The 24,083-nt window shown below is 38.0% G+C and overlaps 1 protein-coding gene across 5 annotated transcripts; it reads left to right on the top strand.

Moving 5' to 3' along the window:
* The first annotated feature begins 623 nt into the window (after positions 1–623).
* stag1b (stromal antigen 1b) lies at positions 624–20,460 on the top strand. 5 transcript variants are annotated; one of them, XM_027173769.2, is made up of 34 exons: positions 624–793; positions 8,286–8,450; positions 8,563–8,683; positions 8,943–9,080; positions 9,282–9,378; positions 9,552–9,628; positions 9,737–9,941; positions 10,594–10,745; positions 10,835–10,908; positions 10,994–11,117; positions 11,246–11,344; positions 11,426–11,505; positions 11,852–11,959; positions 12,073–12,187; positions 12,837–12,954; positions 13,039–13,142; positions 13,236–13,328; positions 13,757–13,846; positions 14,918–15,121; positions 15,617–15,687; positions 15,790–15,877; positions 15,959–16,039; positions 16,134–16,226; positions 16,432–16,606; positions 16,833–16,972; positions 17,053–17,154; positions 17,382–17,530; positions 17,639–17,767; positions 17,861–18,066; positions 18,261–18,435; positions 18,513–18,626; positions 18,796–18,910; positions 19,023–19,103; positions 19,277–20,460. In XM_027173769.2, exons 2-34 carry the CDS (start codon positions 8,422–8,424, stop codon positions 19,298–19,300), a joined length of 3,771 nt encoding a protein of 1,256 aa, XP_027029570.1. In that variant the 5' UTR covers positions 624–793; positions 8,286–8,421; the 3' UTR covers positions 19,301–20,460. The 5 variants fall into 5 exon arrangements, with proteins under 5 accessions (XP_027029570.1, XP_027029569.1, XP_027029568.1 ...); XM_027173768.2 differs by having other exon boundaries at positions 625–793; positions 18,258–18,435; XM_027173767.2 differs by having other exon boundaries at positions 625–793; positions 18,255–18,435.
* Positions 20,461–24,083: the final 3,623 nt, after the last annotated feature.

Raw genomic sequence — 24,083 nt, 5'->3', positions numbered from 1 at the left:
TAATTACATTGTGGGGTTTAAAACACAATAATGAAATAATTCCACATATTTGTTTTTTATTTTGAGCCACATGTTTGTTTTTTAATGATATATATTATATTAATTAATTGGAAGTTAAAAGTTAGATTTTAGACTCATTATTTGTCCACACACACACACACACACACACACACACACACACACACACACACACATACTATTATTTAAGTTTGAGGTTTCATTTGAACTGTATTAAAATATATATTATTCATTGTTTTACTGTTTACTTCATTTTTGTTATTAATTATTTATTAATGTTCACATTGTTCACACTCTAATAAAATAGAGTTTAAAGTAAAATAAATGCAATATAAAGCTTATAAATGATTAATTCTTCATAGTTAACGTGAACTTGACTGAATCTTAACCGATTAGATTCATTCGACTCTTTTTTCTGAACGATTAGATGGCAAATGATATTAAAGCACTGACTAGTATAATAAAGTCTAACCCTGGTGTTTATTTAAATGTTTCATCTTTATGATCTTTATGATTTATTTTGGTGGACAGTCCGTGGAGATGAGCTGCATATCTCGGTTTGTCCACCAGGAGGCGCGCTGAGATCAGAGTGCGCTCGCGCCATTTCCCAGCACTGGGTGCCACCAGATGGCAGTTTAGGATTAAGCTTCTGTGGCGATAGGCGCGGTTCCGCTTGAGGTCTAAATTAGTATATAAAACATAAAGTATTCTTTCATTATATTGACCCAATTATCGCAAGGGCGCGTTACGGAGATTTCTTTTGTGGCGGCAGGAGGTAAGTTTGTGCGAGTTTTGACCCTTTGCCGAGATCTTTGTGAGGTGAGGGCGCGTTAGCTGAAGCTAAAGATGGAGGACGCGCAGAGAGACGGGGTGTGGGGGAGGGGAGCGCGCGCGCCTACCTACCTCTCTATGGCCACCACAGATGATCATCCACAGTGTGTGTGTTAGTAATAAACACACACATCACTAAGCTTTGTGTTAGAGCCCTGAGGGACACCACTGTCTTTATTGCATGTCCCCTACCTTTGGTCCTGCGCACGTGTTTTTGTGTATTTTGGGCATCTTTATATTTGTGCTTGACTGTGAGCCGCGTTGCTAAAACGGCTTCAGTTCACTATTGTGACTGAGGCGATGACTATGCTAAGCTAACTGGAGTCCCGCGCTGCTTTTTCCCCTCAGTGCCGAGCGCTAATGTGTAATTGTGCGGCACAGTGACAGTCTGCACAGAGTCACAGCTACACTAAGGACATTTACTCCAGTTTAAGATTCGTTTAAACGCTCCGATTTCACCTGTGTTCTTTATCTTAGCTGTATTTCAGGAGTTTGGTGATGGTTAGCTAACGGCTAACTAACGTGTCGTCTCGCGCACATAAACATACGTTTGGGCGCCAACTTTAGAAGTGGCATCAAGCTGCTAAATAACAGGTAGAAAAATAAATAAACGGACAAACAGTAAGCGGGTCGTTTAGGGCCTTTTGGTCACGATAAAATCACAGCGTCCACTTTTAACTGGGTTTATTTTTATGGATTAAACTGAATCTTCTGCAGATTTCTACACGCTCACTACAGAAAGTTAGTTTTATTGACTTTTATCCCTTTATCTTACAGCCCTGATAAACGTGCTCTTGTGTCTCCTGGACATTTTACTGTTATATTTTTCCCTCTTTCCACGCAGACGAATTAAAATGAACACAAAGTGAAAGTCTTTACATTGATGCTCCACTTTACATTATGTACACAAACGTCTGGTGTTAAAGTTCATAAAGAGGACAAAATTACACAAATACATTCATTAAAGACTGTTAAATAATCATTTAATCACAATAATAATGTCAGGTGGAATTGCAACAACTAATTGTTTATTGTAGTTTCTTCAGTTTATTATAATCTCTTGTCACCTTTTCAATCTTTAATACATAAGTAAAAAACTTCCCTTATGTTTATTACTGTTAGGAAACAGAGATATTTAATATACAGATTTGTTTGCAGACTGAGATTCAGACCTAATAATGAAATAGTTTGTTACTCATCTGCAGGACTAAAGTGAGTTTACTTTGTGTTTGCTAATTTTAAAACAAAAAAAGTTTAGTTTGCTTTTAGTTCAGGAGACTGTTTAAAACTTCTAATACACACAAAGTTCACATTTATCCACAAAGAGTGAATTAAAATTATGAATCAATGTCCTTTTTATGTAAAAGCGCCGAGTTTGTGACGTATAGTGTTGTCTGTTCTGTAATGTACACGTTGTATTGGGAGTGTGTTCAGTGTATCAGTGTGAAATAAGAGCACATAGTCTCACTGACTGAAGGATGGATCCATTAAGAGGAATCATAGTGTTTGGTGTGATGAACCCTCTCTGTTCTAGTGGCAAAGCTCTGATTGATTACAGTGTGTTGGTTTATTGAAGGTTTTATAATGCGCAATTTACTTCTCTGGCTAGATGAATCTATTGGTTATAGGATTGTATTGTTTTTATTTTCTCACAGATATCCTGGAGACATTCTGTTTAAGGATGGAATTAAAAAAAAATAGAATTTTGTCTCGAGTAAAATATAAGTAATGTACAGAAGTCCACAGAAAATCAGTTAATTCCTAAATTTCTCATTAGGTGTGTTTTAAAACAGCCAGGTTATATTGAGTTAGCATGTAATTTTTCACATGGAAAAGATGCGTTGTACATGTAGACAAGTTTTGACTTGTCATGTTTCTAGCAGGTCTGATAACAATTTTCACTTTATTTAAGTTTTAGTATAGTTTGTCTGTTTTAATGTCAGTTGTGACAAAACATTTTTGCTGTATAAACACCTACAGTAATTCATTTTTGTGACAGTGGAGTATGTTTTTTATAATTTGTCTCTGTCAAGTTTTGCTTAAAATGCATGTCAAGTGTCAAGTCAAGAAGCTTTTATAGTCACTTCATAATGACCGTTTCTCCAGGAGCTAGTCTAATCCATGGTGCTACAAAACAGAGCTAAGGACTTAAAGTAAGTTAGTCCTAGTCACATAAAGTGCATTTGTGCAACCTGGTGTAAACAGTGTGAGACAAAAGACATGTACACAGGTTATTTGGTTTGGTTCTATTTCATCAGCAGACAGAAGCATTTTGCATCTGAGCAGGTTAGAATCCTGTTTTATCATTTCTTTAGATTGACCCTTGCATTCTGGAGGCTGAAATCCAATTTCATTTTCAGCTGCATCTCTGTCCTTGGCTTTGTCCCCTGGGAGAACCCACTAGAGTAAATACCTTAATTAGAGCACAATGTGGCCACATAAATCTTTCTGTTTCTCTCACACACACACACACACACACACACACACACACACACTTAGTAATGTCACCCATCCTAGGTATATCCAAGCTTGTTTGCCTTTGTGGCAGGTTCTGTGGAAAAACAATTTTTTTTTTTTTTTTTTTTTTTTTTTTAAGAAAACCCAGTGTGCAGACTGCAGGTGCATTTCACTTTCAGACTGAAAACATTTGCATTATATCATGTTTATTATCAATATATTACTTAATTCTCTCTTCATACTACAGGAACAATTGCACTATTTGTTCACAAGCGTAGTCATTTTTCTTTCACTAATTCTAATGCCTGACCTGCAATTCCACTAGGCCGGGTGTTACCATGGCAACAGCTCCCCTGTAGGTCACATGATCTGTGTCCTTGTTTTCATTGGCTATGACACAAGAATCGATGAGCACAGCTTGACAAGCTTATAAAAAGACAAGGAGCGAAGCAGCCCCACCTTTGTGCTGACTGAATATTTTAAATACAATATAAAAAAACTGTTGCATGGAGGCTTTTCCCCATTTATGTGATAATCCTGACCATGTACCAAGGCAATTAAAGTTGTAAGGCTTTGACAGTTAATGGTGCATTTTGTCTTTTAGAGAATAATTTACTAATGTCATGTACTGTGACTTATGTCCTATTACAGTCTAGAATTCTAATCATGGAATTATAACCATGTAATGAATTTAGCCAGTGGTTTTAAACTCATCAGCAAACATTTTGTTTAATTTCTTCTGCCTTGTGGCTAATTAACAGCTGTTTCTTATTCGAATTAACAGCCTGTTAAGCAAATTTTAATAACTCTACACCTTAGCAAAGCATCTATACAAATTTACACAACCCTAAAGATTGTATGTGTATGATTAAAACCAGGCTGTGTGAGAGTAAGTTTTGGTTATATTGTAGAAAAGGTGAAAAATAAAGTCCTCAGTGTGTGTACATTTGGTGGGAGCATATAACTGATTATTTGGCTCAATTCTGAAATTATAGTTATTCAACACATGCTGAAATGAAAAAAATATTTATTTATTTTTACAAGAATTGGGATTATAGATCAGAATTGCTTGTTTGCCTTTTATATAGAGTATTACATTATACTGTTTATATATATATATATATATATATATATATATATATAAATATATATACATATGTATATATTTGTGTGTGTGTATATTATATTATATGTGCAAGTGTTAACGCTAAAGGCACCTATTTGATGTAATACCACCAAACTAGTAATGTACGATACTACAGTGTCCTTTCTATATGTACAGTATAGCTACTTATAGCAGATGAAAAATGTTATTTTTATGTGGTACAGAGCAGCTAGCTAGCAGTTTCTCTCAGGTAATGGTAGTTTTTATGTGATCAAGTTTTTTTTTTTTTCGTAACCTCAGACTGAGACTAATCCTCTTTTAAAATAATCAATCGTTAATTTACAGAAGGGCATAACTTGTTTTCATGATGATTTACAAGATTTCCAAACACAAGGATTTCACATTTTCACAAATATAAAGCAATTTCAATATCTCGCTTATCTTTTTGAGTGATGGCTGTGTTCCTTGGGTTTGATGTTCTCTTATTTATATCTAAAATGATATGTGCTGTTCAGCTTCAGAGTGCCATAAACATATTTATGGCAGAAGTGTGTGCTTGTGTGTTTGTGTGTGTGTGTGTGTGTGTGTGTGTGTGAGATGGTGATGATGATGAATAATTGGAAGGGCTTAATGCATGCCAGCTCATTAAATAGACTTGTATTAAAGAGACCTTCAGAAAGTGTGTGTGTGTGAGAGGGAGAGCTGTTGATTTTCCTGAGACTGATTTTGATCTATAATGAATCGGCAATACAGCAGTGTGGATTTTAGCCGAACCATGAACATTTTTCAGTCTGTAACAGGTCATTAGAAAGGCTTGAGAATGTATGATAGATAGACTGATAGATGGGAGATGATGTGTGCATAAGAGTGAAGGTTTTTTGAATGTGTGTTTAGATGTGTTTGATAACTGTGAGTTTAATTAGGGAACGGATCTTTTCCCAAATCTATACATCTTTAGATTTATTTAGAAGACACAAAATAGATGTAAAATATTCTGATTTCATGGACATGTTAATAATATAGCAGTGTGTATATAGTATTAAATCAGCAGTTTGCATATAGTCGTTGCTTTTAAGCAATTAAAAAATCATTTACATAAAACTTATGACTGAAGATAGAGCAATAGATTTTTGTTATGTGGTTGTTGGTTGTTCAGACATCTCAAGCTGAAATTAATTTCTCAGGGAAAATCTCAGCCCTCATTCGATTTATTATAAGCTGCTCAGGGATGTTGAGGTTCAGTGTTTTATGGAGGAAGAAATGTCTGTGCTCACTGTGAGCTTAAGTGACCTCATTGTCTGTCCTGTAGATTTATGACAGAGATGTGTCTACAGACTAGACTTAATTCTGCTTGTGTTACGATTGTAAGCTTTGCGGTATAATATAGAGAGAGATCTATTACAGACAAACATCATGGCCACAGTGTTAAAGTTGACACAGAGATCTAACAGTCCTATTGTGAGGAACACAGGAAGTGTTTTGGACACATGTTTTCTTTTGTGTGTGTGCAGAGGTTTGTTTATTTCCCCCCGACTTTGCTATCTGAGCAGAACCTGTGCATCATGATTACACTCACAAGCACAACCATGTGAACAGCCAATGGCTTAAAGATATTGCATTGTGTTGTGGAGCGTTTATAATTACTAACTTTGTGGTTATTAATTATAATCCAGATAGAGAGACCCCACCCTCCACCCCCACATTTATTTTGTTTGTTATATCTTGTTTTGTATAATTGAGTATTATAGTGTCAGAAAATTTTAATGTAACATCTACTGAGTCAACAGACTTAACAACAGACTTTAAAAAACCTTAGAGAGAGAGTGTGTTTTTTCTAACCCCGGTTTTCCTCTGTGTGATTTAAGATGATTCCTCATTGCGGTGTACAAGATCCTGTGATAGTGTGTTTTCCATGTGACATTAAAGAACATTATTTCTATGTACAAGGTCCTCAGAGTGATTCTGAAATCAGCTGCTGCACAAAACGACTTCACATAAAAACACTTTCTTCACAGTGAGCTGGAGGTTATGAGATTCTGTGCATTAGCATGTTTACTTTACATTAGCATGTTCTCTGTCACTGCTACCGGATCTGTTTGCTGTTTCCCATCGGTTCATTTTAGGAGAATTTTGTATCATTATTCACATTGAGACTTTAATCCAAGATTTCTCTTACCTACACTGACTGACGTTGACTGCAGTGGCACTAAATCAGTCATGTTCTGTGCAATAGCACCACCAATCTCAACTTATAAATAAAGAATTCTTTTACAGTGACATTTTAGCATGTGACAGGAACTAAAAGAGCTAGAAGTATTGTTGTTTGACTTCATCGTAGTACTGATCTATAGGCTGATCTGTGGTTACTATCTGAAAAACATCATAAAAATATGTAAATGGAGTGGTTTCAGCTGTTTTAATGAGTTCTTCATTTTCCTATTTAGTTCCTATTCATTTTCTATTTTATTTTTTCCTAAACCCTAACCCTAACTGATTTAGGATCAGGTATCAGTCAGCTGTGCATACAGGATTCCAGACTGCCTCAGCCATAATATTATACCAATGGGGGAGGGGAACAAACGACTGACACACACACACACAGGGATTTTATTTTTAATTTTTATTTTCTACCTGATTTCACAATTTCTGTGCAAATGCTTATGGCTTGGCCTGCTGTAAATCTGCTGTAGTGACAGAAACATATTTATCGCACACAAGTTTACACAGTGTTTTCCAGCACATTAGTGATCAGAGAATATCTGGTCTCCTTCTCTTGTTCCACTGGAGGTGGAGAGCCATCTAGTGTCAGTTCCACACTGACCTCATGGTGAGCAACGACTGTCTGCATGTATAAGCTCATCTGTCGGATGGACATTGTCTTCCTCTACCTCTTTCACACTCTTAAAATAATCTGTTCTTATTTTACCCCGAACAAGCTTTCAATTAAAAAGCAGACCAAGCCTCAATAGAAGCTCTGTATTCGTGTGTTTTTCACATCAACAGTGAAACTCCATGCTTGGTGTGCCTCCTACTGTCCAGCTAGTGTATTACACACCCAACGTGCTGTCAATGCAACAGAAAATACAACATAGTTCAATAAGTTTCTCCAAACAAGTCTCCGCAAATATCATTTGTTCAATTGACTCGTATGAAGGTTTTATCTTTTTTGATCTCATGTGAGTTTGTTCTTTTTCTTGAACTGAAACTTGTATTGCAAACTTATGTATGTGTTTATTTATTTATTCAAAATATACATTGGTGTTTTCTCCCCTTCATGTCAGCTTTTGAGAGAATAATTGTGGCCCATGGATTTTGAAGTTAGTGTAGTTATAATGTTTCATGTAGTCTGTATTACTCAGAAGGCCGTATTAAGATAAGATACGATAAGATATACCTTTATCCGTCCCACAATGGGGAAATTTCACAATTAGTTTAGTTTGTATTATTTTTCTGTATTGTTTGAACAATAAAATGGCAAACAGGACAATGCATAAAATTATGATTTGTAGGGAAAAATTAACTATTCATATCTTTAAATGTCTTATTTTAAGATTTGGACAAAAATTGACTTGAAATTGCTGTAAAAGCTTTTTTAATTTGATTAGTCCAACATTTACTTTAACTAAGACTAAATGTGTAAAAAATCTACTTGCTGATAAACCATTAGATTGTATTTAATGGTTATATATTTACTTATTACCGAAATAAAATGTTCAGCTAATGTTGTAATCCTTTTGTATGTGAAGCGTTTTCTGGTTGCAGTTCATGAATTGGCCAGATGGTGTTCCTAATGTGTTCATCGCTCACCTTGTACAGTATATATGTACATCTCTTTTTGTTTTCATACACTTTAGCCTGTGTTTTGTGTGTGCAGGTTGATATGGTGTGAGTGGATGGAGGTCTTTACTCACTTTTCTGTCTGAATTATTTAACTGAAGCTCAGCTGAAGCAGCATCCTGCTTTGGATCAAGCGTCTACAATAAACGTGCTTTACTCCAAACAGAGCCACAATGATTAATTCAGAGTTCCCCATTTTACAGTAAGTAAAACGAAACAGTAATATGGAGGTGTAATATGTGCAGGTGTAGCCTACAGGACATTTTGTCAATGTATGCAGAATGTTGGAAAGTATGTGTGTTTATTTTGTGCAGGGACTCTTCTAATGAGTCTGGACAGGGAGACACAGTCAGTCTGAGTCTGAGTGTCAGTGAACTGGAAGACACTGGAGAAGGAAAAGGGAAGAAGAAGAGAGGACGGCCAGGAAGACCCCCGGTATGACAACTCGCTTCCCACAAATTGGGGTGGTGCTGAAAATGTACAGTCTGAAATATGATGAAATGAATATGAAAATTAAAAGAAAACATAGCTATGCTTTTTAAAAGATAATGATTAATAGAAGTGAATATTGCATGCTCGGTACTTAATTCTGTTCTCTGTCATGCCTTGGGGTTAAATTCATACACAGTCTCAATGTTTAAATATGTAAAGAACTATAGTGTGAAACACGTTTATATTTGTGTTCACTTAGCAGGCCGCCAGTAAAAAAGCTCGTAAGTCTCCAGTGGATAAGGGTGGTAGGAGACCAAATGGCATGGCACAGCAGAATGGGGACGGAGGAGACCCCACTACACTGTTTGAGGTGGTCAAACTTGGCAAGAGCGCCATGCAGGTAAAGCCCACACAAATCTGTTTCCTGTGTAAAGCAGTTTTTATAGATATTAATGAACCTGTAATATTGGTTGACTTACTTGGCACTGGCCCGGAAGTCACTCAGTCATTCATTTCCTACTAACTTGCTTGAAAAGGTTTATGTGTTTGTACCACTGCTGTGTCTGTTCTTCTAACAAACATCTCTTTTCACAATTTGTAGTCTGTTGTTGATGACTGGATAGAGTCATACAAACAGGACAGAGATATGGCTCTTCTGGATCTTATCAACTTTTTCATTCAGTGCTCTGGGTGTAAAGGTAAAAAAGAGGTTCACTTTGTATTCGTGTGCTTTAAAATTCAGTGCTTGTGTCTAATCAGGAGAGTGGAATGTAGTAATTAATGTAGTCAGTGCCCAAGATTTTATTGGTGGTTTAAGTGTTTTTGTTTGTTTGTTGTTTAAATATTGAGATTGCTGATTATTTAATTTCAGGTACCGTAAGAATTGAGATGTTTAGAAATATGCAGAATGCAGAAATTATCAGGAAGATGACGGAGGAGTTTGATGAGGTATATTTTCCACAAGCATTTTCACTGCAAAAATAAATCGTTTTTTCCCTCCTATATGCTGCATATGTTCCTTTTAAAGCGATGAATTGACAAGCGGTTGCATTTCAGGACAGTGGTGATTACCCCCTCACCATCGCCGGGCCTCAGTGGAAGAAGTTCCGCTATAATTTCTGTGAGTTCATTGGTGTTCTGATCCGGCAGTGTCAGTACAGTATCATCTATGACGAGTACATGATGGACACAGTCATATCGCTCCTCACCGGCCTGTCTGACTCGCAGGTCCGAGCCTTCAGACACACCTCTACACTCGCAGGTCAGTCAACTTCAACCTCTGACCTTTGACTCAATAAGCATTTATTTTATTTAATTTAAAGAAAAAATAATGTGGTACAGGGAGAGACAGTCACCTGACATCACAACTGATCTTCTGCTCAATGTACTGTCATATGCTACACACAAATACTACTTGCTTTTCATGTTTTTCTTCTTCTTCTTCTTATTATTATTATTATTATTATTATACTAAAAGTAATATTTATTTTATTATTATAATTTTTTGGGGTGCACAAGTATAGGTGTCTAGTCCACCCACACTGTCTATTCTTTGGTGTGCACTTTGTTCAGCTTGAGAGAGCTAAAAGGTTTTTAAAGAAAGAAGGAGAGCTATAAATTAAATAAGTTTGCTCTATGCTTCACTCAACTCAAAGTTGGCATAAAATGTCACAAAAACATAAAAACCCTAAACTAATGTAGATGAAGAGCATTACCTTCTCATGAGTCTCATGGCAAAAAAAGAAATTAAACTGAGTTGAACCAAAGAAATGGTTTTTTTGCCTTTCATTTTTTAACTCCAAAATGCTCAAGTGATGATAATGTAGTCTGTATTTTCTGAAGGAGCTGCTTTAATACCATTGTTATTTTGCCTTGAAAACCGTGATATTCAGCTGGGATTCTTTCCCCCACAGCAATGAAGCTCATGACGGCACTGGTGAATGTGGCTCTGAACCTCAGCATCAACCAGGACAACACACAGAGACAGTACGAGGCAGAGCGTAACAAGGTTGCTGGTAAAAGGGCCACAGACAAACTGGAGCTCCTCCTGGAGAAGAGGAAGGAGGTATTTTCTTCATCTTCATTAATATCTTCTCCTTCATAAATCTGTATTTTATCAGAAAATATGTTTAACACGTTTTCAACATTTTCCAGCTGCAAGAGAACCAAGATGAGATTGAGAACATGATGAACTCCATCTTCAAAGGAATTTTCGTTCATCGTTACAGGTGTGTCCGATTCAGAGATATTTAATTATCATTATTCTCTTCAAAAGTTTCACTTACATTAGAAGGGTTTATATAACTTTTTTAGAGATGCGATTGCTGAGATCAGAGCTATCTGCATTGAGGAGATCGGTGTGTGGATGAAGCTGTACAGTGATGCCTTTCTCAATGACAGCTATCTTAAATATGTGGGTTGGACATTACATGACCGAGTGAGTGAACATAACTTGTCAGATTTACAAAGTAAAATAATATGCAAGATAAAGGATACAGTATTGGTAACCCCTGAGGGAGGGATGTATGAGAACATGAGTGTGTAAAAACCTTTGTGTCCTTATAGCAAGGAGAAGTCAGACTCAAGTGCCTCAAAGCACTTCAGACGCTCTACACAAACCGAGGCCTTTTCCCCAAACTGGAACTTTTCACTAATCGCTTTAAGGTCAGACTCTGATCACATTTGCCTGTAACCATTATTCACATACTGAGCATTCTAAGCATTTACATTTTCTCTTCCCTTCAGGACCGTATTGTGTCCATGACACTAGATAAAGAATATGATGTGGCAGTGGAGGCGATTCGGCTAGTCACTCTGATCCTACAGTGAGTGATCCTTTTTTTCTGAAATAAATGCATTCATTGTTTTTGAGTCTTTACTGTAAAATATTGATTCACATGCATGCGAAATGTAATTTGTATAGAAAAAGCAAGAACATTAAGACTATTGCATAAAAAAACAGGATTTTTTTGGATATTCATCCATCAACCTCACAATTACTTAGTTGTTTTGATCTGTTTGTCTTACTAATTTCCACTACTTTTATTTCCCCTTTAAACCCAACATGCACCATCATATTAATTATTAAATATTAGCCTAGCAGTTGTTTCTCTGAGACGTGTGTGTGTGTGTGTGTGTGTGTGTGTGTGTGTGTGTGTGTGTGTTTTGCAGTGGCAGCGAGGATGCTCTCTCAAATGAAGACTGTGAAAATGTCTATCACCTGGTTTACTCTGCCCATCGGCCAGTAGCCGTGGCTGCAGGAGAATTCCTCCATAGGAAGTAAGTGGTTTCTTCTAATTTAGTTCCAGTTTTGCTTCACCGGTGACTGTAACACAAACCACGGGTTATGCAGCTGTGCAGTCAGTGGTGGACATTTTGTTGTTTACCTTCAGGCTGTTCAGTCGACACGACCCACAGGCGGAGGAGGCTCTGGCTAAACGAAGAGGCAGGAACAGCCCTAATGGCAATCTCATCAGAATGCTGGTGCTCTTCTTCCTCGAGAGTGAGGTAAGAGACTTGACCTATGAACTGCTTTAATCCTCTGTAATTTCCAGTCTTACTTTCAAAACACAGTTAAACAACAAATTCTTTCCTGCAAAGAAACTTAATTTCCACAAAATACTAGCAGATATATTCATATCAATTTAATCTGTCAAGTAAAAACAAATCAAGTCAAAAATTTAGTATTAAAGGATATAACATAGAAGCTCTTAAAGCATGCATACTGATGTATCATCATGTCAGTTCATTAAGATGAATTGAACAGTTATATGAATAAAAAAATAATATTGAGGAAGTACAATTTTAGGCACAATGTGGCCAAGCTGATACTCACACAGTCAAACCCCCCAGTGCTTTTATAGGGAATTTAAACATTGAAGTTAATTTGATTAGTGAAGCAGAACTGTTGTACAATATACATATAATACAATTGAAAGTAAAATTATATACATCGATTATACAATATTAAATTTAAATTGGGTCATTTTTCTGAAAAACTATTTGGAGGTTATTCTTTATTGTTGTGTATTCTGAGGAGTAAAAAATAACACGGAGTATAATAAACCTCAGAAAATATAGGGCAAAGTTATGACATGTAATCGGTTTACCTTTTTCAATTGGACATTTTTTTGTCTGTGTGTTTGTGCGTGTTCAGCTTCATGAGCATGCTGCATATCTTGTGGATAGTTTGTGGGATAGCTCTCAGGAGCTTCTGAAGGACTGGGATTGTATGATTGAGCTGTTGCTGGAGGAACCTGTACAGGGAGAGGAAGGTAAAAGCTTGTACACACAAGCTCACTCACTCTGCTTTATCAGCTAGTTTGTTGCTGTGTTTATAGACTCATGTGTGATTTCAGTGTTGGGAGACAGACACGAGAGTGCCCTGATAGAGTTAATGGTGTGCACCATTCGACAGGCGGCCGAGGCTCATCCCCCTGTTGGCCGGGGAACAGGGAAGAGGGTACGCAGTCTTGTGATAGCCTAATATGATGAAATAGTGTTGTATAGATATTCCTGTGATGGTAATATAATGTGTCCTGCTGCGACTCCTCAGGTTCTGACTGCTAAAGAGAAGAAAACTCAGATTGATGATAAGAACAAACTGACCGAGCACTTCATCATTGCACTGCCCATGTTGTTGTCAAAGGTGAGTCAAATGTTTTCTCAAACTACTGAAAAAAATAACGGGCATTCTTAATCAATGAATTAAAAAATAATTCTGGATAAAATATGTGCACCTGTATGTCCACATATTATTCTTAACAGTTTCCAGATATTCAGATTCCAGATAATTAGATTTTTACTAAATAAAAAGGTTTAAGTTTATTTTTAAAATAAAATTACATGTATACAGTAACATCTTTGATATAGACACAAATTTGTTTGCAGACCCTCTTTCGGTTTATTCATTTGGTATATAGATTTATTCCTTGTGTATACTGTTTGTGCTGAATTGTTATAATTAATTCAAGCACTATGTTTAAATGTCATGTCTGTCCCTACATTAAATGTTCTGCATATCCAGAATGTCCCAGCTCTGTTCATGATCGGTTTCTTGTCTCTGGGTCTGTGCAGTATCAGGCAGATGCTGAGAAAGTGGCTAACCTCCTGCAGATCCCTCAGTATTTTGAACTGGAGGTGTACAGTTCGGGCAGAATGGAAAAGGTTTGTTTGCGGTTTCAATTACTTTGCTGCATGGAGCAGAGGATTCACTGTACAGTATGTTATTTTCACTTTCCAGAGTTTTATAGACTCAGCATACAGATTCCAGAATTTCCAAGTATCCAAGACACCCTAACAGGAGTGGTAGCTAAAACAACGAAATAAAATGTGTTGAACTTAAGTACATTAATAAAAACTTATCAGCATCTGATTAATTTATTTATTCTGTCAATAAAGAGTCTAATTTTGTCACTGACAAAAAGTCAGCTATATGTTTTGGCCATGAGCTGTGGTTTTCTGTCCTTATATCACCAACGTCTTGCATTCACTTTTAAATTTACAGCAGTACAGCGATTTTATCAAAGTGCCTTTAAAAGCTTGATCAGCGAATACATCAATACTAAATGACTAGATGACAGACTAAAAATCTTATCTGTATACTTATCAAACACTCTTTGCTACTTAACACAGCAAGAAGAGCACAGTTTTTGGGGGTTTTTTTAAATAAGTGCAAGTCTTTATAATTGTTTTAGAAAAAGTTTCAATACAAAGTAAAAATTTCTACCAGATTGTGACTCGTGTACAGTCTGTAGTACAGCATGTGGTCACATACAAGATGCTGAGCTTGCAGTACAATACAGAATCAAGGTGCATTGCAGTGCTGTGTGTTTTACACATCACTACATACCAGATATTGACTTTAGTTTTTTAAAAGTAAACTATCCATAAAATATCCTGTGCACGATGCACTCCCACAATCCCACACTAAATCTGGGAATGCACTGGGATAAGTAAGTGTCAGATCAGTATAGGATATGCTAACCAGATACACAGCAACTTTAATGCACAGTGCTGTTTGTAGGGGACCATATGTGACCTAGGGGACATTTAAAGTGAATGACAATTTAAATTACCTTTTAAAGTGAGTAACGTGAACTGATCTGTTTTTGATAAACATTTTAATAAACATACCATTTATTAAATTGCATTGGTAACGCACAGAAATATTGAATGCAGAAGGATTTCTAAAACATTGTCACAGTGAACTGTTGTGCGTGCATGTCTGTTACTCAGCATTTAGATGCCCTACTGAAGCAGATCAAACTGGTGGTGGAGAAGCACACAGAGACAGAAGTTTTGGAGGCATGCAGTAAGACGTACAGCATCCTGTGCAGTGAGGAGTACACCATCATGAACCGCGTGGACATCGCTCGCAGCCAGCTCATCGATGAGCTCTCCGACCGCTTCAGCCACTCTGTGGAGGACCTGCTGCAGGAGGCGAGCTCATAAACACACGGATATTTCTCTAAATACATCTCTATATTTCTCATTTTCTCTCTTGCAGTGACAGACATTGTATCTTAATTGTAAATAATGTAATCAGAATTGTTATATTTAACATAATTATATTTGACATTTCCTCCTTCATTCTGTAGAAATCATACAGCTTATAAAAGAGTTCAATTGGCACTGTTTATAGCTTTGCTTACATTGTTCAGTTCTCTTAGTGTCCTACAGAAGGGGGAACACAATTCAGGACCAATACTTGGATGCATTATCACTTAGTCAGTAATGTAGATAATAAACAGGAGAAAGTGAAATTTGTTTGAGATAAAGTGGAAAACCATTGTAATAAATGCTGAATGTAGAGATTAGGTAATCTAGTTATCTTTTTTATTGGTATTATTTTGAACAATATAATTAGTTTCCTCAAATTTGGAACCATTTAGTGATTGTTGTTCCATATGTTAATCTTTTTTGTTGTTTTTTCAGGGGGATGAAGCTGATGATGATGACATCTACAGTGTTCTCTCATCCCTGAAGAAACTCACTGCTTTCCATAAGTAAGACATGTGTCTCTTCTTTTTTTTGTCAATTTATCGGTTTCATCTTTAATAGCAGTCCATTGTGCATTAATCTTCTCTTTTTCATCACATCCTGTTCAGTGCTCATGACCTAACAAAATGGGACTTGTTTAAAAACTGCTATCGGTTGCTAAAGATGGGAATAGAGCAGGGATCGATGCCAGAGCAGGTACAAGACTGTGTGAGTGATTAAGTTTTCTGTTACACATGATGACTTTTCGGTGAAGTGATGTAGGTTCTCTGTATTCAGATTGCAGTGCAGGCTCTTCAATGTTCTCATTACTCCATCCTGTGGCAGCTGGTGCGCATCACTGAGGGATCACCATCCAAGGTACCGTACACTGATCATTTTGAGAAACCTGGTAATAATTGATGTGTTTATGTAAGGTACAGAACACAATTGCATGTGGTATTCTCTTTCTCAGGATGACCTCCTCGCTCTGAGAAGAGTGGTGAAGTCGTTCTTGGCCGTTTGTCAGCAGTGTCTGTCAAATGTGAACACTCCTGTCAAAGAACAGGTGAGAGAAGCTCGGGTAGATAAATGTTGAACCACTTCGTCCCACCCATCTGGATTGTGATTGGTAATAAGTATTGATTCATTTTCTATAACAGCACTGACAGTGCAGCTGCAATTCATAGGTTTACATTAATAATCTTATTCTAATATATTATAGTTTATTTTATATTATATCATTTAGCTCACAGGGACTTGTGTGTTCACAGGCGTTCATGCTGCTGTGTGACTTGCTGATGATCTTCAGTCACCAGCTGACCACAGGGAGCAGAGAGGCTCTGCAGCCATTGGTGTTTAATCCTGACAACACGCTGCAGAGTGAGCTGCTCAGCTTTGTCCTTGATCATGTCTTTATCGACCAGGATGATGAGAACCAGAGCATGGGTGTGTGTCCTATCTTTTCTCTGACCTACTCAATCATGCTGACCCACACACTACTACTGCTACTAGACACCAGTACACATTAGGTCATAAGAGGAATAAATCCCTTAAGGACATGATGTTCTAGGAATCTAGGGAAACTCTGCTGTCTCTTAGTATTTTAAACACAGCATTTGTTACATGCTTATTTCAACATTTAATTTACTGTGTATGTTGGTGTGTGTGTTAGAGGGTGATGAGGAAGATGAAGCAAATAAAATCGAGGCTTTGCATAAGAGGAGAAATCTGCTTGCTGCTTTCAGTAAGCTTATCATTTATGACATTGTGGACATGCCTGCAGCAGCAGACATCTTTAAACACTATATGAAGGTACAGTAACTTTACTCAGGGTATTTAAGATGTATCATTGGTGCTGAATTTATTTGTGAATCTTGACATTTCTTCTTCAGTACTATAATGATTATGGTGACATCATCAAGGAGACTTTGAGTAAGACCAGACAGACGGATAAGATCCAGTGTGCCAAAACTCTTATACTCAGCTTGCAACAGGTAACTTATTCAACTTTATATTTTAGTTTGTTTTTTGTTCTTTTTGGAAATGAGGCTTTTATTTGCACAGAATAAATTTTTTATGCAATTTTGTTATTAAATCTCAGTATGAGTACATGTCATTGTGGTGTATTGTGAAAGTTAAAGAAGTACCACAATGTGATTGTTGTTGTTTCTTTGTCCTAATGATAGTTTTTTGTTCTGTGGGTTTTCATGTCTGCTATCAGCTCTTTAATGAGCTTGTGCAGGATCAGGGGCCAAATTTGGACCGAACCTCTTCCCATGTAAGTGGCATTAAAGAGCTGGCTCGCCGCTTTGCTCTGACTTTTGGACTGGACCAAATCAAAACCAGAGAGGCTGTAGCAACTTTGCACAAGTGAGCTCTTCTACATCAAAACATTTCTTTTTAATTATTCCTCTTTTCAAAAAAAAAATGATCAAGCTTTTTTTGTTGTTGTTGTTTTTGTGTGTGTGTGTTTTTTAGGGATGGTATCGACTTTGCATTCAAGTTTCCGAACCCTAAAGGAGCAGAATATCCTCCACCCAACCTGGCTTTCCTGGAGGTTTTGTGTGAATTCTCTTCTAAACTCCTCCGTCAGGATAAAAAGACTGTGTAAGTCTAAACAGCAATGATGATATTTGTGTGTGTATATATGCACGTGTATGTGTCTTGTTTGTGCTCTTACCATCCTTTCGTCTGTCACAGCCACTCGTACCTGGAGAAGTTCATGACTGAGTACATGATGGAGCGAAGGGAGGATGTGTGGTTGCCGCTGATCGCCTACAGAAACTCTTTGTTAACGGGAGGTGATGAGGACCGCATGTCTGTGACGACAGGCAGCACAACAAGCCGAGCCAGCACTGTACGCAGCAAGAGGGGCCGACCGCCACTACATAAGAAACGCACTGACGGTGGGAAATTACTGTTTATACTGGCTGTCCTGTTCTACTACAAATGTATTCAAAACTTTAACAACATTGATATCAATGAAATATTTATTTTCTAATGAACATTGTGCAGAACATGTTGCTTGAATGTTTATTAACTATATTGTATTGTATAAAATAATGAGTCTGTGTGTGTGTGTGTGTGTGTCTAGCAGCAGATGAGACCGTGGACAGCTCATGGGTGATGCGTAACGACAGTATTCAGACTCCCGGAGGTCTGCAGACGCCACAGCTCACCTCCACAGTGTTGAGGGAAAACCCACGCCAAGCAGCAGAACATGTCCCTGACCAGGACTCATCTGAGCCTGGCTCTGAACCGGACTACATTCACAAGTACACAGCTGCTCTAAACAAACACACAGTTAAATAATTTATTAAAGAATTTCATTTCATGTGTGTGTGCGTGTCAGTCCACAGATGCAGATGTCATGGCTGGACCAGCAGAAGATGGAGGAGGTGAACAGGAAAGAGAGAGGAGGAATGAATTACATGAAGGCACGGAGTGGAGGCGTACGGCAACAAGTGTGAGTGCTGTTATATTTTCAGTTCAGTGTATAGGACGTTAGTTACACTACACTTGACACTACAGCACAATTCAGAGTCCTGCAGTGTTCCTTCAAACCCACACGCTCATAAAGTGGGAACTAACAGGCCAAGCTTTAAACTGTAAACTTCCTGCATGCTTCATTTTAGGCGAGGCTTAATGGAAGATGACGCAGAGCCCATCTTTGAGGATGTGATGATGTCCTCACGTGGACAGTTGGAGGACATGAATGAGGAGTTTGAAGACACCATGGTGATTGATCTGGTGAGACATTTACCAAAACATCGAGACACTGGTTTTGAGAAAATCTGGAAAGCAGTTTTCTTTTTACGATTTTTATTTTTTCCTCTGTTTTTAATTAACCATTTCATCTCAGCCACCATCAAGAAACAGACGCGAAAGAGCCGAACTAAGACCAGACTTTTTTGACTCCACGGCAATTATAGAAGATGATTCGGTAAGTAACATTTAAATACATATAATACATTTAGCATACATTATTACCAGGAAAATAGCTTGAAAAGTACTGATTACATAATGTGTAGATATTTTGATACAATATTTTTCCCCTTATTTAATTTGCTATTAAACTGAAACTGTATTTAGCAACAATATTTTATGTGTTTACAGGGATTTGGCATGCAGATGTTTTGAAGCAGATGTGTAAGTTTGGTGGAGAAACACAACCAGCGGCGCTGTTCTTCAGTCAAGCGAAGCCATCGTGTTTTAAAAATCACAAGTTCAACAATATGTTCAAGCAAAAAAAGACTGACCTGCTTTTCTCTGATCCACTCACACGTTTTCTCACAGATTATCGTAGAGTGTTGGTGAAGAGCGCTGTGTCCATCTACTCTGTTTTTGATATAACATTAGGTTTTTTTTTGTCCTCATATTTTTTTGTTTGTTTTTAAATCAAACCCATTGTGTATTTTAACACAGTTTAGATAAGGCTGTGTGAATCAGTTGTGTACATACTGTATGTTTGTGTATGATCTGTATTCTCATGTGGAGCTCCACACAGACCTTGTGCACAGAAGAGGAATGTGGAATGATCCAGATCCAGACTGCAGTGTTTACACTCTAACTGCTACAGATTCCCTCATGCAGGATGTAAACGACTCGCCACTTTTACTACATTTCATTTGGATTTCTCTCCCTGGTGAAGGATTCAGAATTAATGAGAGACTTTCTGCAACTCGTGTACCTGCTGTAGCACATTTACATGGTCCTGTGTGTCTTCATGATGGAGGGGGACACGATGTCTCGGGGTGAAAGTGCATCACGCTTCATTCAAACTCGTGTCATTACAGAGTCAGACACCTAATTAGGACTGTGCCTATAGATCACACTACTGTTTTAAATGTCTCTCTTACACACACACACATTTGCAAGTGTCACATTCATTCCACATTTTTATCTTTAACTAAAGGTTATCAAGATATTTAAAAAGTATTTTCATTCAGTAAATTTGCCACACAATCTAAGTGTTTGTTTTTGCCTCCATGTTTTGCTGTAAGTCCTCAGACTTAAAGTGCAAATCATTCACATCCAGATGAAAATCTAATGTCTGCTGTTTTTAACTGAGTTCCAAACTGAGTTCATGTTCAGTGAAATGTAGAAACTGTGCATTTAAATTAAAATCCAGTCGGTTTTTACTTATTCAGGGTCGAATCCTGGTTAATATTTTCGGGACGTTGTTCTCCTGACCCCTGCTTGGAGTATTGGTCAAATAGATTTTATGTAGAAAACTACATTTTGTTTCAGTGTTGTTCAGTACAAACAAAATACATTTTAATAAAATGGATTATTCATAACCACTGCTCCTCTCTGGGTTTCTATTGGACGTAAATAAGAACTAAAGAGATTCTGAGGTGAGCGAGATTCAAAATGCTTGTGTGGTGAGCATGTGTATGAGTTCTCAGGTTTATGACCATCTGTATTTCCCTGTCACATGAACCAGGGGTTCAAGACGGTATCCAGAGAATGAATCTGAACAAATCTAAAGCCCAGTAATGGAACGTAAATGGAGACAGCAGAAGTGTGGCAGCTGTAATTCCGTCACAAATCAATAAAACTGACTGGACACATGAATGAACAAAATAAATGTATATTTGCAGCATGTGACTCATTCAGAACGACATACAAAAGTGCTTTTAAGTATCAGTGAATGCATTCACTCTGGCACAGTAGGTTACAGACTTAAGATACCATGAGCCTAAAAAAAACTCTTCAACATGTCTTTGGTTTTGTGGGTTGTTGTTTTTTGTTGTTTTTCACAACAAACGGGATAAAGTGTTAGTTGAAGTGTTTCCTGAATAAGTAGGTCTTCAACCGCTGTTTGAAAATATCCAGTGACTCAGTTGTCCGGAACCCTAGAGGAAGTTCATCCCAACACCTCGGTGCAGAACAGAAGTCTTGTAGTAAACTTGCCTCTTACCCTGAGAGATGGTGGGACCAGTGGAGTGGTGCAGTAGATCTGAGGGTGTGAGGCACAGTGTGAGGAGTGATGGGGGCTTTGAGGTAAGAGGGAGCTGGTCTGGTTTTGGCTTGATGTGGAGAACTTAGGCAGGTTGAAGACAAGTCACACAGCTGCATTATGGATCGTCTACAGAGGATGAATTGTGTTCATATGTAGACCTGGTAGAGAGAGCTGCAGTAGTCCAGTGTTGAGATAAGAGACTGAACAAGTACCTGAGCAGCCTGTGTGGGGAAAAATGGCCAAATCCTAATGTTGTAGAGAAGAAAGCGACATGAGTGAGTCACATTAAAGGACAGTTGAGTGTCCGTGGTTACCCTAAGGCTGCGAGCTGCTCCATGTTTCCTAATATGAGCGTCCTTCCAGGTAGGAAGCAAACCATTCCCAAATCCCGACTCCGGATGGTGGACAAGAGAGTCTTGTGGTTGACCGTATCAAACGCTGCTGAAAGGTCGAGGAGGATAAGGACGGATGACAGTTTGGCTGATCTAGCAGCATGTAGTTTCTCAGAGATGTCCAGGGTTGACTCTGTGGAATGAGCTGCTTTAAAGCCAGACTGTTGGGATCTTGGAGGTTGTTCTGTGAGAGATAGACAGACAGGTGATTATAGACAATGTGTTCAAGAGTTTTAGAAAGAAAAGAGAGAAGTGATACCGGTCTGTAGTTACTGATGTCTGATGGATCCAGAGCAGGTTTCTTTAAGATGGGAATAAGACTTGCTCTCGTGAAGGTAGTTGGTACCTGACCAGATGCTATGGATCTATTGATGATAGTGGTAATGAAGGGCAGAAGGTCTTTTGAGATGGTCTGGAGCATAGTGGAAGGGACTGGATCCAATGGACAGGTGGTAGGATTGCAGGACCATATGAGCTGTAAACTCTTTTTTGCTGCTATGGTTGAGAAATGTGACAATGAAGGAGTGGGGAATCCTGACTGTAAGATGTAGGTGCAGTCGGGGCAGAAGTAAAGGTCCTGCAGATTTTACAATCTTCTCATGGTAAAAAGAAGCAAAGTCTTCTGCAGTCAGGGAGGATGTAGCAGGTGGAGCCGGGGGGTTGAGTAAAAAAAAATAAGATTAGCGTAAATGTCTTTTTTGGTTATTTGTACAGTACAAATAAAATAAATTACACACATTCATTTCAATCATATTTGTATCACATATCATAATTGCTTTTAACAGTGGACATTATTTACAAAGCAATTTTAAAGCAGCTTTCTCTTTGTCACATACATACACACACACACACACACACACACACACACACATACACATACATACACACACACACACACACACACACACACACACATACATACATACATACATATACACACACACACACACACACACACACACACACACATACATACACATACATACACACACATACATACACACACACACACACGCACACCTACACACACACACACACACACACACACACACACACACACACACACACATACATACATACATACATACACACACACACACACACACACACACACATACACACGCACATCTACACACACACACACACACACACACACACACACATACATACATACATACATACATACATACACACATACATACATACATACATACATACATACACACATACATACATACATACATACATACATACATACAGGGATGTGGTAGCCTAGTGGTTAAGGTGTTGGGCTACCAATCGGAAGGTTTTGAGTTTGATTCCTACGTCCACCAAGCTGCCACTGCTGGGCCCCTGAACAAGGCCCTTAACCCTCAATTGCTCAGATGTATAAAAACAAGATAAAATGTAAGTTGCTCTGGATAAAGGTGTCTGCTAAATGCTGTAAATGTACATACATTCTTACCTACATACTGTGGCTAGAGAAATGTAACTCAGGTGTGATAGACCACAATTAAATTATGTTGGGGGGGGGGACTTTTTCACACAGGGCCATGTGGGTTTGTATTTTGTTTTCCTTTAGTAATAAAAACCTTATTTAAAAACTGCACATTGTGTTTACTTGTGTTATCTTTGACTAATATTTAAATTAGTTCTGAAACATTTAAAGTTTGACAAACATGAAAACATAAAAAATCAGGAAGGGGGCCAACACTTTTACACACCACTGTATGTACATTATTGCATAGTGAAATTCTGTTTTTCACATATCCCATTCTGTTAGGGTCAGAGTACTGTTATTAGGGTCAGAGTACTGTTAGGGTCAGAGTACTGTTAGGGTCAGAGTACTGTTATTAGGATCAGAGTACTGTTAGGGTCAGAGTACTGTTATTGGGGTCAGAGTACTGTTATTAGGATCAGAGTACTGTTAGGGTCAGAGTACTGTTATTGGGGTCAGAGTACTGTTATATTGGGGTCAGAGTACTGTTATTGGGGTCAGAGTACTGTTATATTGGGGTCAGAGTACTGTTATTGGGGTCAGAGTACTGTTATTGGGGTCAGAGTACTGTTATATTGGGGTCAGAGTACTGTTATTGGGGTCAGAGTACTGTTATATTGGGGTCAGAGTACTGTTATATTGGGGTCAGAGTACTGTTATTGGGGTCAGAGTACTGTTATATTGGGGTATATATTTATATATGGCATGTAAATGGTTTGGGAGTATTTTTGTGAGTTTGCACAGACAAAGAACAAATAATACCAACATAAGCAGTGCATAAAAGATACAGGAGGGTGTGTGTGTGTGTGTGTGTGTGTGTGTGTGTGTGTGTGTGTGTGTGTGTGTGTGTGTGTGTGTGCGAGAGAAAGAGAGAGAGTGTGTTTGTTTTTAAACGGTGTTTACAGAGTTAATGACCGTTCATAACGGTGTGTGTGAGCTCCGGTTTTAAAGAGCCCCCCCCCCCTTACACACCCCGCCCGCACAGCGTTCATGAAACCAAGGAAACCGCTTAATCACGAAAGTTGTTCTTGATGTCGCGAGAGATGCCGAAAGTGTCCGTGTTCTCGC

This window comes from Tachysurus fulvidraco, chromosome 25, assembly GCF_022655615.1.
Source record: "Tachysurus fulvidraco isolate hzauxx_2018 chromosome 25, HZAU_PFXX_2.0, whole genome shotgun sequence".
In the NCBI taxonomy this organism is placed as follows: Eukaryota; Metazoa; Chordata; class Actinopteri; order Siluriformes; family Bagridae; genus Tachysurus; species Tachysurus fulvidraco.
The sequence above is the reverse complement of the archived record's forward strand: the minus strand, read 5'-3'. Positions and strand labels throughout refer to the sequence as shown.